Source organism: Simochromis diagramma, unplaced genomic scaffold (assembly GCF_900408965.1).
Source record: "Simochromis diagramma unplaced genomic scaffold, fSimDia1.1 OVJJ01000307.1, whole genome shotgun sequence".
Lineage (NCBI taxonomy): Eukaryota > Metazoa > Chordata > Actinopteri > Cichliformes > Cichlidae > Simochromis > Simochromis diagramma.
In genome coordinates, this window is record NW_024386786.1 from 1,308,581 (window position 1) to 1,321,100 (window position 12,520).

A 12,520-nucleotide genomic window follows, 5' to 3' on the forward strand; every position below is an offset into this window, starting at 1 on the left:
TCTCTGTAAACCTAGATGGCTGTGTGGGAAAATTCCAGTACATCAGTAGTTTCTGAAAAAGTCAGATCAGCCCACCTGACAACAACAATCATGTCACACATGAAATCACGTCTTCTCCATCCTGATGCTAAATTTAAACCCCCAGAGGTCATTTTGACCATGTGTGTCTAAATGCACTCAGTCGTGTGATTAACTTTGCATTAACAAATATCTGAACAGTTGTTAGATTCACCTAACCTAGAGTGGATGTCCAAAATATGACGCATGGACTGAAGAAGGTCATGATATTGATGCTTTTCTAGACTTTAGCTGCATGTAGTGGCATTAACGTACTGCAACATGTTAGAAATACTAATTCATTTGAATTTCTCTTTTGGATTGTGTTTCATAGCTTCTCTGCATATAGTGGATTTTTTATTGAGGAGGGCACCAGTGATGTGAAGGCTCAGCAATTTGGAGCCCCAACAAAAGATAACGTTGTATTTCCTTTACATCGGTTTTCTTCCATCTGAGACAGAGAGGCATTGTGTTAAAATTGTTCCTGTTTTTCCCCAAACTGCTATTTTAGGGTCTAAACTAGAGTCTAATGCTTACAGAGGTTGATTGAGTTTTTTAGCTGACTTTGTTTGTCATTGGAAAAACCCCTGAAAATAAGGGCTCGGCACAAAAGTGATTTTTATTCCTTTTTAAAGATTTTTCCACAGCCTTGATTCCATCATCTGCCATGCAAAGCTTGGTTTGAAAGTCTCTCTTCAAGGCTTAAATTAAAGAATTTAGTAAAAAATTTCCTTAAACCAGTGTATTTAACCTTACACTACTAACCCAGTTTGCTGCTTTTGATTTAGTTTTCCATGTAAAGTGGTCTTAAATCTACTGTGGTGACAATTTATGGATGTGAAGCGCATCAGCCAGACGACGCCTCGATCCTCTGATGCGAGATCGATTTTATTAGTGCGAGTTTCTGCAGAACGTCTTTCTGGGCCTGATTGGAGAGTTTGGATATAGAGATCCTGCAGTATGCCTGAGAGCCTTTCTGTGTGACTGTCCTGCTGTCTGAGTGATGACTGTTAAACATCAACTCTAGTGTTGCTGGAGGATAATTGAATGTAATGACAGGCGGTGATGCTTTGGTTAAATGGCACTCTGCAGGAAACACACAGCTGAGTGATGAAAGGCTTAAGCACGATGATACTGCGGCCTCATGTCTTATTTTCTTTTCTGCAGATCACCTGACAGAAGCTCAGAGTCAAGGGTGAAAAGTGAATGTGACACAAAGGAACACGGAGAGCAAGCTGTTGACCCATATTTACTGTAACATTTTCCCTCCTCTCCCTCCCTCCGTCTCTGATTGACCTCCCTCTTTTACCCCGGATCTATTTTTAGCAGCCGCCGCTCTCACTCAGGCCGAATATAAGAATAGATGTTCCTCACAAGTAACGCAGCAGGAAATATTCTGCAGGCAATAATTTGGAGGGAGGGGAGGGCTGTCCAATCACCCTGACCGATTTAACAAGCTCTGTCATGCAGCGTGTCTCTTCTAGGTCCCATCACTTTTCATTCAACCCTCCAGTCTGATTTTTAGAAGCATTCTGATCCTTTAAAGAAAATAAATAATGTGATACGACAGTAAAACTATCCTGATGGTGTTCATCATGGGGCTCTTAGAAGACTGTTTTTGCCTGCTTTGATGCATCGTTTGTTTTTTTTGTTGTTTTTTTTGTTGTCCTCTGTGGGCTGCATCATTATTATTACTATTATTATACACTGTAATACATATTAGGCGGTAAGCATCGTTGGGCAACCTTATTTTTTAAAGTTAACTTGTTGCATTGCAAGATTCCTGCCATTAAAAACTAATCAGCCACATTATAGCATTAACTACTAAGAAGGTAACTCATTAGAGCACTTTCAAATGATCAAAAATAAGCAAAAGTTCACATTTACAGTCAGAGAAATACAATTTTCATGGAGTTCTGTGCAGTTCTGTGAAAGCTAAGTCCACCCTTACTGCCTCCAAAGGAAAGAAGAGGGTACATAGCAGCCTGGTGCTGCTAATTAAATGCACTAAATTAACTGATCATCAGTGAGTGTGAGCACCTCTATAAAAGCAGACATATTGGCAGCGTGTTCGTCTGGAGTATTTAGGTGTGTGATAACACAATGCCACAATCGTCCCAGCAAATCCAATCCAAGGTCAGACCATGCAATGCTCAGAGAAACTGCAGAAAACCCAAGAACTACATTTCACACTCCACAGGCTAAAGTTAGTTAAATTCATGACCATACAATTAGAAAAAGACTGAAAAAATGTGGCTCGTTTCAAAGGGCTGCCAGGAGAAAGCCTCTTATCTCTAATAACAACAATGCTGCTCAATTAAGGATTGCAAAGCTACATCGGAACAGAGCACAAGACAAAGGGACAAAGCTCTTTGGACAGACGGAGACTGAACCAAAGTGCTGATGTTTAGTCATAATGTAAAGCACCACAACTGGAGAAAAACAAAACACACAATTCAGCACAAACATCTCATGTCAGGTTGTCAGCAGTTGTGCTTATTTTGCAGCCACAGGACCTGGGCAGCTCACAGTGACTGAGTCAACCATTAACTGCTGTGTGTACCAGAGTATTCTAGTGAGGCCATCTGTATGACGGCTAAAACTTGGCTGAAACTAAATCAGCACAATGATCCCGAGCAAAGCAGAAAATATGCAACAGAATGGCTGAAAAAGTAAAGAATCAAGGTGTTGTGCTGACCCAGTCAAAGTCCAGACTGCAACCTCATTGAAATGCTGTAGCAGGACCTTAAGAGCTCATAAATGAATGTCCACACACCTCGATGAACCGAAGCACCGCTGTAAAGAAGAGTGGACTACGTTCTAAGAGACTGAAAGTCAAACGGAAAACAATCGCTTCAAGCCATTACTGCTATAAGTAATAGTGCAAGCTCCTGAATGATGTGATGCACTTAGAAAAATGACTAGTTTGATGATGAACTGGTGCCTGTGTAACATTTTTCAGGCATCTGTCTAGTGGGGAAAAACTGTACCCTACTCTGAGTGACAAAGTACAACTGAATAATTAATTCAAAAGTAGTGCATGCAGATCTCAGAATATAAATGGAAGGGAATAGTAACAGTGAGCAAAGGAAGGGGAGTTCATTGTATATCTGACAGTGGACTCATTTCTGTGCATGTTCTGCAGGACCGCAGTGCAGCATTCAATAGTGTTGACCACAATATCTTATTAGAGAGATTAGCAAATCCCATAGTTATTAAAGGTACTGTTCTGGAGTGTTTTGAATCATATTTATCTAAAAGACTCCGGAGTGCAAATCACACACTAAGGTTAACTGTGGAGTTCCACAGGGTTCTGTGCTGGGACCAGTTCTGTTTACAGTATACATGCTTTTCTCGGGGAGTGTGCAGATGATATTCAGCTTTATGTATGTAGGAAGCCAGATGTAAACTGTCTTACTGAATTTGCACAAGATCTCTACAATGAGACGCATCCCCACTAAGAGTAATGCCTAATAAATTAGTTAATGACTTTATATTTTCTAGGGCGAACTACTGTAATTCATTATTATCAGGCAATGATGCAACAAAAATACTGACAGGAACCAGAAAGAACCACATTTCTCCTTTATTAGCTTCTCTTTGTTGGCTCCCTGGCTTCTTCCTGTTAAAAGGGCTTTTTCCCTTCCTGCTGTCACCAAGTGCTTACTTGTAAAGGGTTGTTGATTGTGAAGCGCCTCAAGTGCCTTGAGGTAACGCTCGTTTTGATTTGGCACTACATTAAAAAATAATTAAATTGAATATCTAAGTAACTGTGCAGCAAACTGTGCGTACTGAGTCATGGCCAATTGTGCCCCAGTAGAACTTTACATCTACCAACATGTGCAGGGGTACTGTGGTGGTAAGACCAAACCTAAGAAGCAGCAGAAATTAAAATGTCAAAGTCTGCGCTATTGCTTGTTCTGCGCTGGTAAACAATGACAAGGACACAGAAGTGCAATAACAATAACAGTGTTTTTTATTCTGCAAAGAAGCAGCTTTGCTTTCTCTTTTTGATGTACTCAGCAGCTGTGAGCCTCCACCTTTTCCTTCAGTTCTTCAGCGCGCTCGTCCCAACAATGCTGCCACTGTGTCCCTGATCAAGGTCACACAATATTCATCCACAGAAGTTGTTTTATGTCTGTCTCATTGTAGTTTTCCTAGATTAACTCTTTGTTTTAGACTGACTTCCAAAACCTAGTTCCTGTTCAGAGACAGACACCTAATACTTGCAGAGTTGGAAACAAAATTAAATCCCATTAAAGTGGAGATACTGTGAAAGCAAAAATTTCTAAAAACTCTGTTATTGTCAGTGTAGGTTTAGCTCTGATACTTTGCTAAGATATATTTGGTCTCATTTATCCTCTGCGAATAGTCCCACTTTTTATTGCTTTGTCTCCCCTGCGTGCAGACAGTCAGCTCCAGACCTCACTCTCAGCTCACTCCTCACAGCGTCTGGAGCACACATTTCCAAAAATGAAAATATCAACTGGAGTTAGATAACGTGGCCGGCGCATAGCTAGCATAATGTGCTTTGATCTACTTCTGACACAGCAAATAATAGAGAGAGAAGAAGAGGAAGGGAGGGAGAGAGAATCAGCCAGAGGAGATAAGAAAAAAAAAACCTAACCACAAAGGGGAACACACCCACTTATGAGACCAAATAAACGCTCCAGGATATTATTTTGGATCTTCACACCACAAGCTTCTGCTCTTCTTCCTTATCATTCCTCACCCACTACAATCCCTGCCCCAGTCCCTCGCCATCCTTTACCGGCTCTGCTCAATGACAACCAAAGGTCAAATTTTCCCTTATTTAAGTCCTCCAGCACCCTCCATTTGTTTTCATAAAGGAGCTGATGAGGCTGTGATAGTGTAGATAGAGGGAGGGGATCATGGCTCTGGCACAATGTGTGTGTCATCACATATGAGCATGTGAAGGCAGGACACAACAGCTGGGTGCTGCACATAATGGGAAATGACAATACACATGCAGAGAGGTGACCACACTTTTCTTTATCAGCAGTTTGGGATATCTTGGGTTGTGGTATTTGTAGTGGAGAGAGACTTTAGTGGCACTGGCATGTGGGAATTTTCACAGAAAGCACCACCTCCTAAACTACAAATGACCACACTACTGCTGCGTGTCTGTGCTGTGCTGAGAGTCCTGTATCTGCCTGAACATGTTCACCTTGCACTCCTTCCTGACTGACTTACAATTTAGTTTTAAACTGGCACTGAACATTTAAATGTACAATGAGCACATTTGTACTCTTGTCTCTTTGTAGACCAGTTCCAGACCTTAGGAGCAAGAGCGCTTTCTTTTAACGTTTTAAACACTGAATTTAAAATTTGATTATTGAAGGTTTAGCCGAAATTCACTCTGAGACTTATAGTGTCGCGTTGGCTACAAACCACCAAAACATTTTCAGCCAGTAGAAGGAGGTTATGTCATTGGCATAGCTGTAAGTTCTAGTTAGCTAACTGCACGCCCATAACCATCTATAGGGTTCAAGTACCAATGAACCCAAAAAACAGTAGCGTCACTAAGGAAGTGGGTAAGTTTGTTCTCTCTTGTGCTGTTTTAATTTCAAGAACACTGGAAAATTGCTAATTTACGACAAGCCAACAATTCCTGGCTAACAGCATCTGATACCAACACTGTGAAACTGAGATAATATTCCAAATGATTTTGATGCAATGATACAAACGAGTCCAAAAAATCGGAAACTGGAGCAAGAAAATTAAAAGTAACAAGAAGGAAGAGTAGCGCACTCTGGAATGATGGTGTAGGGGGCGCTCTAAGCAAAGAAATGGTTTTCCTTTTTTTCTCTGTGATTTCTGGGCAAAAATGTAAAAAGGTGAATCCAGGCTGTTAGAGCCTAAACCTTTGGAAGGGAAAGATCAATGCATAAGGTCAACAGGGGTCCTCACAATCGTGTGTGTGCGCGTGTGTGTAGCATTGACTTCACAGAAATGACCTACATGAGCTGAGCGTTCAGGCGCACACCTGAGTGCGCCGAGCCCGGTTCTGACTCATCCTGCAAGAGTCAATCTCGGAGCTTCCTGTTCATAACTCTCACCGTGTGTGTGTGTGTGTGTGTGTGTGTGTGTGAGAGGGAGAGAGAGAGAGAGAGAGAGAGAGAGAGAGAGAGAAACCCGGTATCCACTGCCTGCGTCTTCAATTTATTACGTCGCAGCATGACGCACAGAAGAGGGAGAGTCAAGAGGAGAGGATGGATAGAGGGAGGGAGGGATGGATGGAAGAATGGAAGGAAGGAAAGAAAAGAAGGGGTGAGTAAGAGGGGAAAGTGGAAGAAGGGAGGAGGGGGGAGAGGGGGATTTTGTCAGACACCCAGCATGCAATGACCTTAGTCTTGTGTCAAGGCGGAGGTCTCTCTCTCTCTCTCTCACACACACACACACACACACACACACACACACACACACACACACACACACACACACACACTGTCTGCATGCCCAGTGTCATCCATGTGGAGACGAAAAACGTCAAAGCGCATCTTATTCCGCTCACATCTCTGCTGCCTGTCTGTCCTGCCTCTCCCCTCACACACACACACACACACACACACACACACACACACACACACACACACACACACACACACACACACACACACACACACACTGAGATGCGATAGTAATCCCTACAGTAAACTGTGCAGACACTACACCCTGAAAACAGACACCTTTATGGGCACGAAAAGAGCAGAAGACCACCGAAGCGCTGCAACTTCCTGCGGGATAATTAGCGATAAGTAAACCTGGAAAATCACACATGTGTGTCTGTTTCATCTCATTTCTCTTCTTTTAAATTCTCCACATGCATGCATCCATCCATCTCGCCACATGGCGGGATATAAAGAAGCGTGTCCTTACTGATTGTCCGGGATCCTATGCAGCCCATGTTGTCTTACAGAGGCTCGTTCAGCTCGGGGAAAATAAAATCCATCCGTCCAGCAGGCATTTCTCCCCGGGTCTCTTTCTCTGCGCGTTCCCCCTCTCCTCCGTTCTCCTCTCTGTCTTCTTCACTGTCCTCCTCTCCTCCGTATGTGAGAAGCAGAGAGGGTGTGTATGTGCGTGTCATCCGACTCTCTCTCTCTCTCTCTCTCTCTCTCTCTCTCTCTCTCTCCGCCGTACCGTCGTCACACACTCCGGTTTCCCCAGTCACTGCTGATGTTGCTCTATCGCTCTCCCTCGCTTTGTCGCTGGCACGCACACACTAACGCGGACACGAACACATTGTCTTACATGGAAAGACAAACACAGTCATGCAGAAACATGGATGTGCACACGCGTAAAGGACGGGCAGCAGAAGTTTCTTCGGTGCTCTTATTTCCGTAAAGGTTACAAAGAACTTTCATCCAGATTTTACATATTTAGTCGCCACTACCAATGCAATGCAACACTCCCATTCCGGGAAAGACCCCAGAGCATGAGTCATGAGGGACACCCTCATAGCCTAAAAGTAGGACGCAGATCTGATCTGATCGGGATATTTTGCATATGTTGAGACCCAAACTCAACCAAAGAACTGCACCTTCTACTTCAGTGATTTTCATCAACAAAATATCTCTGCAATGTGTTTATTGGTTCTCTTTATTTCTTTAATTTGGCCAAAATGTTCACTTTTCCTTCAGTGTGTAAAGGTTTGGGAGGTCATATGTGAAGGTCAAGGTCAGTATGTGTTTTTGGCCATAACTCAAGAATTATGACAAAATCTCCCACAAATACCTAACAGGATCAAATGAAGCCATGCCCAGCGTTTTGTCTGTTTGTCTGTGGTTTTTTTATGTCCTGATAAAAACAAATATTTATGGCCAATTTTAAATGGCAGCTTGAGGAACAAAAGAAAGGTTGACATTTAAAAAAATCTAGTCATTACTCAAATCAAAGAAGTCAGACCTGGTTAGAATTTGGCAGATTTCCCCTTCAAGGGCATTTCCTGTTGCATCTCCAGACTGCTTTCAGTGTGTTTGCTATTTTTAGATCTCTCCATGAAAGCCTATTATGACCATGTGTACTTGTGATTTCAACTATAGCCCACTAAACTTGTACAGAGAGCAAACATCAGCTTCTTTTTTAAAACTGGCCCGACCTTCAGCAGTTTCCATTTTGACAAGTTCACCATTTGCAAGTCCAAATACAGCAAAAACTACAAATGTAAATGTGCCGTTGTGGACTTTCTTTGCCACAACACAAGTTTCCTTTACAACATGCCCAGCTCACTGGATTTGGTTTCCTGAGTCTTCAACATAAAATAGAAAAACAAGTCTAAATGTCGTCAGAGAGCTTTAACGATAACTAAGTAGGCTCTCTACTGTCACCTTGCACAAAAACACGTTACTTCATTTATTGCACTGATACAGCAGCAGAACAAAGCTGCTCTCTTTGGCAAATATGCTTCTTTAAATCTAAAAGCCATCCACCAGACAGAAATGAATATTTAGCTCAAACGATTCCCACATTGGCAGTTTTTCTTCACAACAGTGTTGACAAAGAAGAGTTTCAGCTACAGATACAACTTGAAGGGCCAGATGTCCAGTGTGTCATAACATTGGAACCAAATCTGACCAAAACAACATTTGCATAATGAAAGTATCCCAGAATAAGCCCGAGAGTCTTTGCTGTCGGCCGCTGTGGTGCTAAGTTTGGCAAACGTTACTGTTTCACTTTGTCCACACAACCTTTCAGTGTGAGAATCATTTGGTGCTTTGAAGTATACTTTTCAAAAACATAATTATATAGTAATGTTTATCAGTGGAGTCATTAAGCCATTGTCTATGAAATGATATGATCCATAAATTAAAATGATGAGTAAATAAGCTGTGACTCCAATCATTTTGACATTTCTTCACAGCAAACATTTTAAATGTCAAGAAAAAAAATGCCATAAAGTAATTAATGACATTAAAGATGATTTAGGGGAGTCGGGTAAACTAAGAATCTCTATGAGTTCTAAGTTAGCTGTCAGAGCTTCTGCATTGGTGTAAAAAAGCAGTCTGTCTTTATCTGAAAAAGATGACAAATAAAAGATGTTTAAACATATTCAGCTAAGAGTTTTAACGTGACCTGACCAGTAAAATGATAAGCATGGGGTTGTACTGCAATATCCTCACATCTTCAACTCCATAATCAGCAGTTTTAGAGAATTGATGGTGTTATTAAAGGGCGATCGTGTGATTAGGGGCTTCAAACGTTAGTCGATCTCGATAAACTGCCTTGTTGAAGTAAACATGTTTATAGCAGTGAAACACACATTTGATCTCTCCTAAAACATTCCCTCTTCTTAACAACTGTATGGTGGGTGGAATTTTTATAGCTCATTTATTTTCCAGAGCCTTAAGTTAGGGGGTGACCACTTTGACTGACCACTGTCAGCATGCTAGGCTTCACCAGTCACTTCCTGTTTTAATTGGATACAGATATCAGTTTAAAATCCTCACTCTTACTTTTATGTCTCTACAAAGAGAGGCCCATTTATATCATCGAGCTTCTTCACCCTTACTCTCCAAACCGGATCCTTAGATCCACTGATAGCGATCTTCTGACTATTCCATGGACCCGTTTAAAAAAGGGGGGGAGGGGGGGTCGTGAAGCCCGTGAAGCATTTTTGATGCAATTATCTGCCTGATATTACATCTTGCTGTGTGGTACAGACATCCAGGAAGTTTGTGGTTCAGTCCTGTTGAATGAAACTTGAGTATTTAATTAGTTAGCTGATAATTAGTGGTAAGAAGCAATGTGTGCATGTGCATTGCACCTGTGCAGGTTATGGATGCAGCTCGATAACCAAGCATGTAACTTTCTCATGCAAATGTGGTCATTTCAGGCTCCACAAAACTATGATTCCATTGACCAGAGCAATGGTTGAATTTTTCCCTGTTGCCACTGAACACATCTGTTGTCAGGAAAACGCACATGACATATTTTTCTGATTTTTTTCCATGAGTGGATCACTTAAGTGCAAATCTCTGTGTTTAACTTTGAGAACCTGAGACCAAAACTGTTCATATTTTGCTGCACTCACAGCCCATGAGCTGTACGTCTTTTCATGGCTTTATCTGCACCCTTCAGCTACTAATCCACTCATATTAAACCTGTCTGCTCAGCTCTGACAGCGACATCCTTACTCATCGTTTGCACCCAGACGCCCGCCCATGAACCATCTGATGCACATTTCTTTAATATTCACCATCATCGTTGCTGGTAGGTCTGGAAGTTTTCATTCCACTTGGCTAAAGGTGAACAAGTGTTGAAACGAGCGGCATCTCATGCATGTAATGTGCATCACGCTGCAGCCTGTTTCGGTTGTCCTGTTTGGGCTTTCCTCTCACTCCCTCATCTGTCTCTCTCTAACAATGCAGTACAGCTGTTCCCCTCCTCCAAACATCTCTGCCCTGCCTCCCTTGCTGCCTCTCCCACAATATGAATATGAAAACACGCGGTGATTCAGCTAAGCAGTGCAGCAGGCGAGGAAGGACGGGGCGCTCTGGACTCTATTAACTCAGATCTCCATTTCAGACGGATAACAGAACTCGACTCTCTGAACTCAACACTCAATAGATATCTGACCGAGCTGGAGGATTGGAAAAATAGAGTTCAAAATATGTTATACTGTGACAATAAACTCACATTTTATGCAGGAAAAAGCATTTTGAAGCTACTGAGCAAGCATTTCTGTCATTTCTCTTAACACTGATGCACATCATCAGACATCAGAAGAATATATTTAAGCTTTATTGGATCATTTATCTTTATTGCAGCTTTGCAGTTTTGTTTCGTAGCATGTGCCATCATTCGTAGCCTTTCACCTCTGTGTTGGGTGGACCTGTTCTTTGATCAGTCCTGTTTCCTTTTGCTTGATGTAACTGGATGAAAGCATCAAAACCACCTGAAGAAACGACAGCTGACGTTATCGTGATTAGTGACAGGCCTTAAAATCTCACGTTGTTGTGTTTGAGTTTTGGTTCCTGTGTATTTATCTACTTTAGTTCCTCATGTTTCTTATTGTTGTTTCTATCGTTCCCTTCTATCCCGTCTTCTTCTGTCTCACTTACAGTCACTTCCTGTTTTAATTTTCTGCATCTTAAGTAGCTCTACTTCCTGTCTCTGGCTTCTGTCGCTTGTCTTCTTTAATTCCCTAATTCTTTTCACCTACGTCTGTATCTCATTCAGCTCATTTTGTATGTCGTCTACCTCTCTGACTGTGTTTGTCAGATCCTGGTTTGTGTTAGGCTTGATTTTTGTTTTTTCTACCACTTTTATAAACAGATCATCTTTGCCAGAGTAAAGATTGACTTCATTTCTTCATTCGGTTTCTCTGCAGATGGATCCTCTTTTGAACAAAAACATGACAGCAGAGTATAAAAGCTGCTATTCAGTACTGTACATCATTGCCTTGTATTTTGCTTCCAAGGATCTAGGCATTCTTTAAAAATGTTTAAAGTGGTCGTCAGAAACAGTTCTCAAGGTTTTTCTGAAGATTTGCCAAAGTTCTTCTTTGGACATCGGCTGCTTTTGGACCTATTTTAATGCCATGTCAGTTCTTGTACTTGTTCATTTTCAGAGGAATGTGTTTTAGACCCAGCGCTAAAGTCAGTGGCCAATAAATAAGTCAATCATAAAAAGGGCCCTCACTCAAGGGATGAACAAACATTGGATATCTTAGCATGGTGTGCAAAGTGTCTTTGAAAAGATGAGGAAACTAGACAAGTACAAAAATACAGTTGGATTTTAATCCACCATGCACGGTGATTAGCAGTGTTGCCTCATATCAAAAAGCTCCTGAGTTTGATTCCCACCACCTGGCCAGGTGGAGTTTGCGTGGGTTCTCTTCCTTCCTCAGACATGCAGTTAGTGGGGTTAGGTTAATTGGAGACTGGTGATCAGTTATGGATCGAAACTCAACATTACTGAAGCAGTGAGGGATTATCTGAACATAGAACAGAACCAATACTAGTGAGAATCCAAAGAAAAGCTTTGAATTTCCTTTTAAAAAGCTGGAGAACTTTTCCAGAACACTACTTAAAGAAAGCCTGTCTCAGATAGTTCAGACTTTGTTGAAGATTAAAGGTGCTCATACTAAATATGGACTTGTTAGAATTGTACAGAACTCTGTTCGTACCTTATATACTATAATTTTCATGTATGTTCCACATTTCAACAAATTCCTGCACTTGTTTCCCATTTTTCATAGTAAAATATAAAGAAACGAGGGGTGGCTCAAGACTTTTGCACAGTGCTGTATAAGGCCCTGAAAGCACTCATACTCACAGGGAGCTAGTCAGAGTCAAACAATACTCTGAAACTGTCGAACACAGAATGAGTCATTCTGCTTTTACCTTCAGCTTTCATAGCTGAAAATAAAATGAATGGGACACTGGTGGGAAGTGACGTCTGTGCCCTGAGCTTTGCCAGATGTGCCCTGAAATTAAAAAGA

At 41.6% G+C, this 12,520-nt stretch overlaps 1 protein-coding gene across 5 annotated transcripts in view; it reads right to left on the reverse strand.

The window, feature by feature from the left end:
- The window catches only part of LOC120728206 (involucrin-like), a 71,239-nt gene extending 63,935 nt beyond the window's left edge, over positions 1-7,304 (reverse strand). For 2 of the 5 annotated variants that reach the window (XM_040023014.1, XM_040023012.1), the window contains exon 1: positions 6,958-7,298. In XM_040023014.1, the coding sequence (XP_039878948.1) occupies positions 6,958-6,985 (28 nt within the window). In that variant the 5' untranslated portion in view covers positions 6,986-7,298. Of the gene's footprint in view, positions 1-6,957 lie in introns of all 5 variants that reach the window. The other 3 variants (XM_040023015.1, XM_040023017.1, XM_040023013.1) reach the window with 3 other exon arrangements.
- Between the last annotated feature and the right edge of the window lie 5,216 nt (positions 7,305-12,520).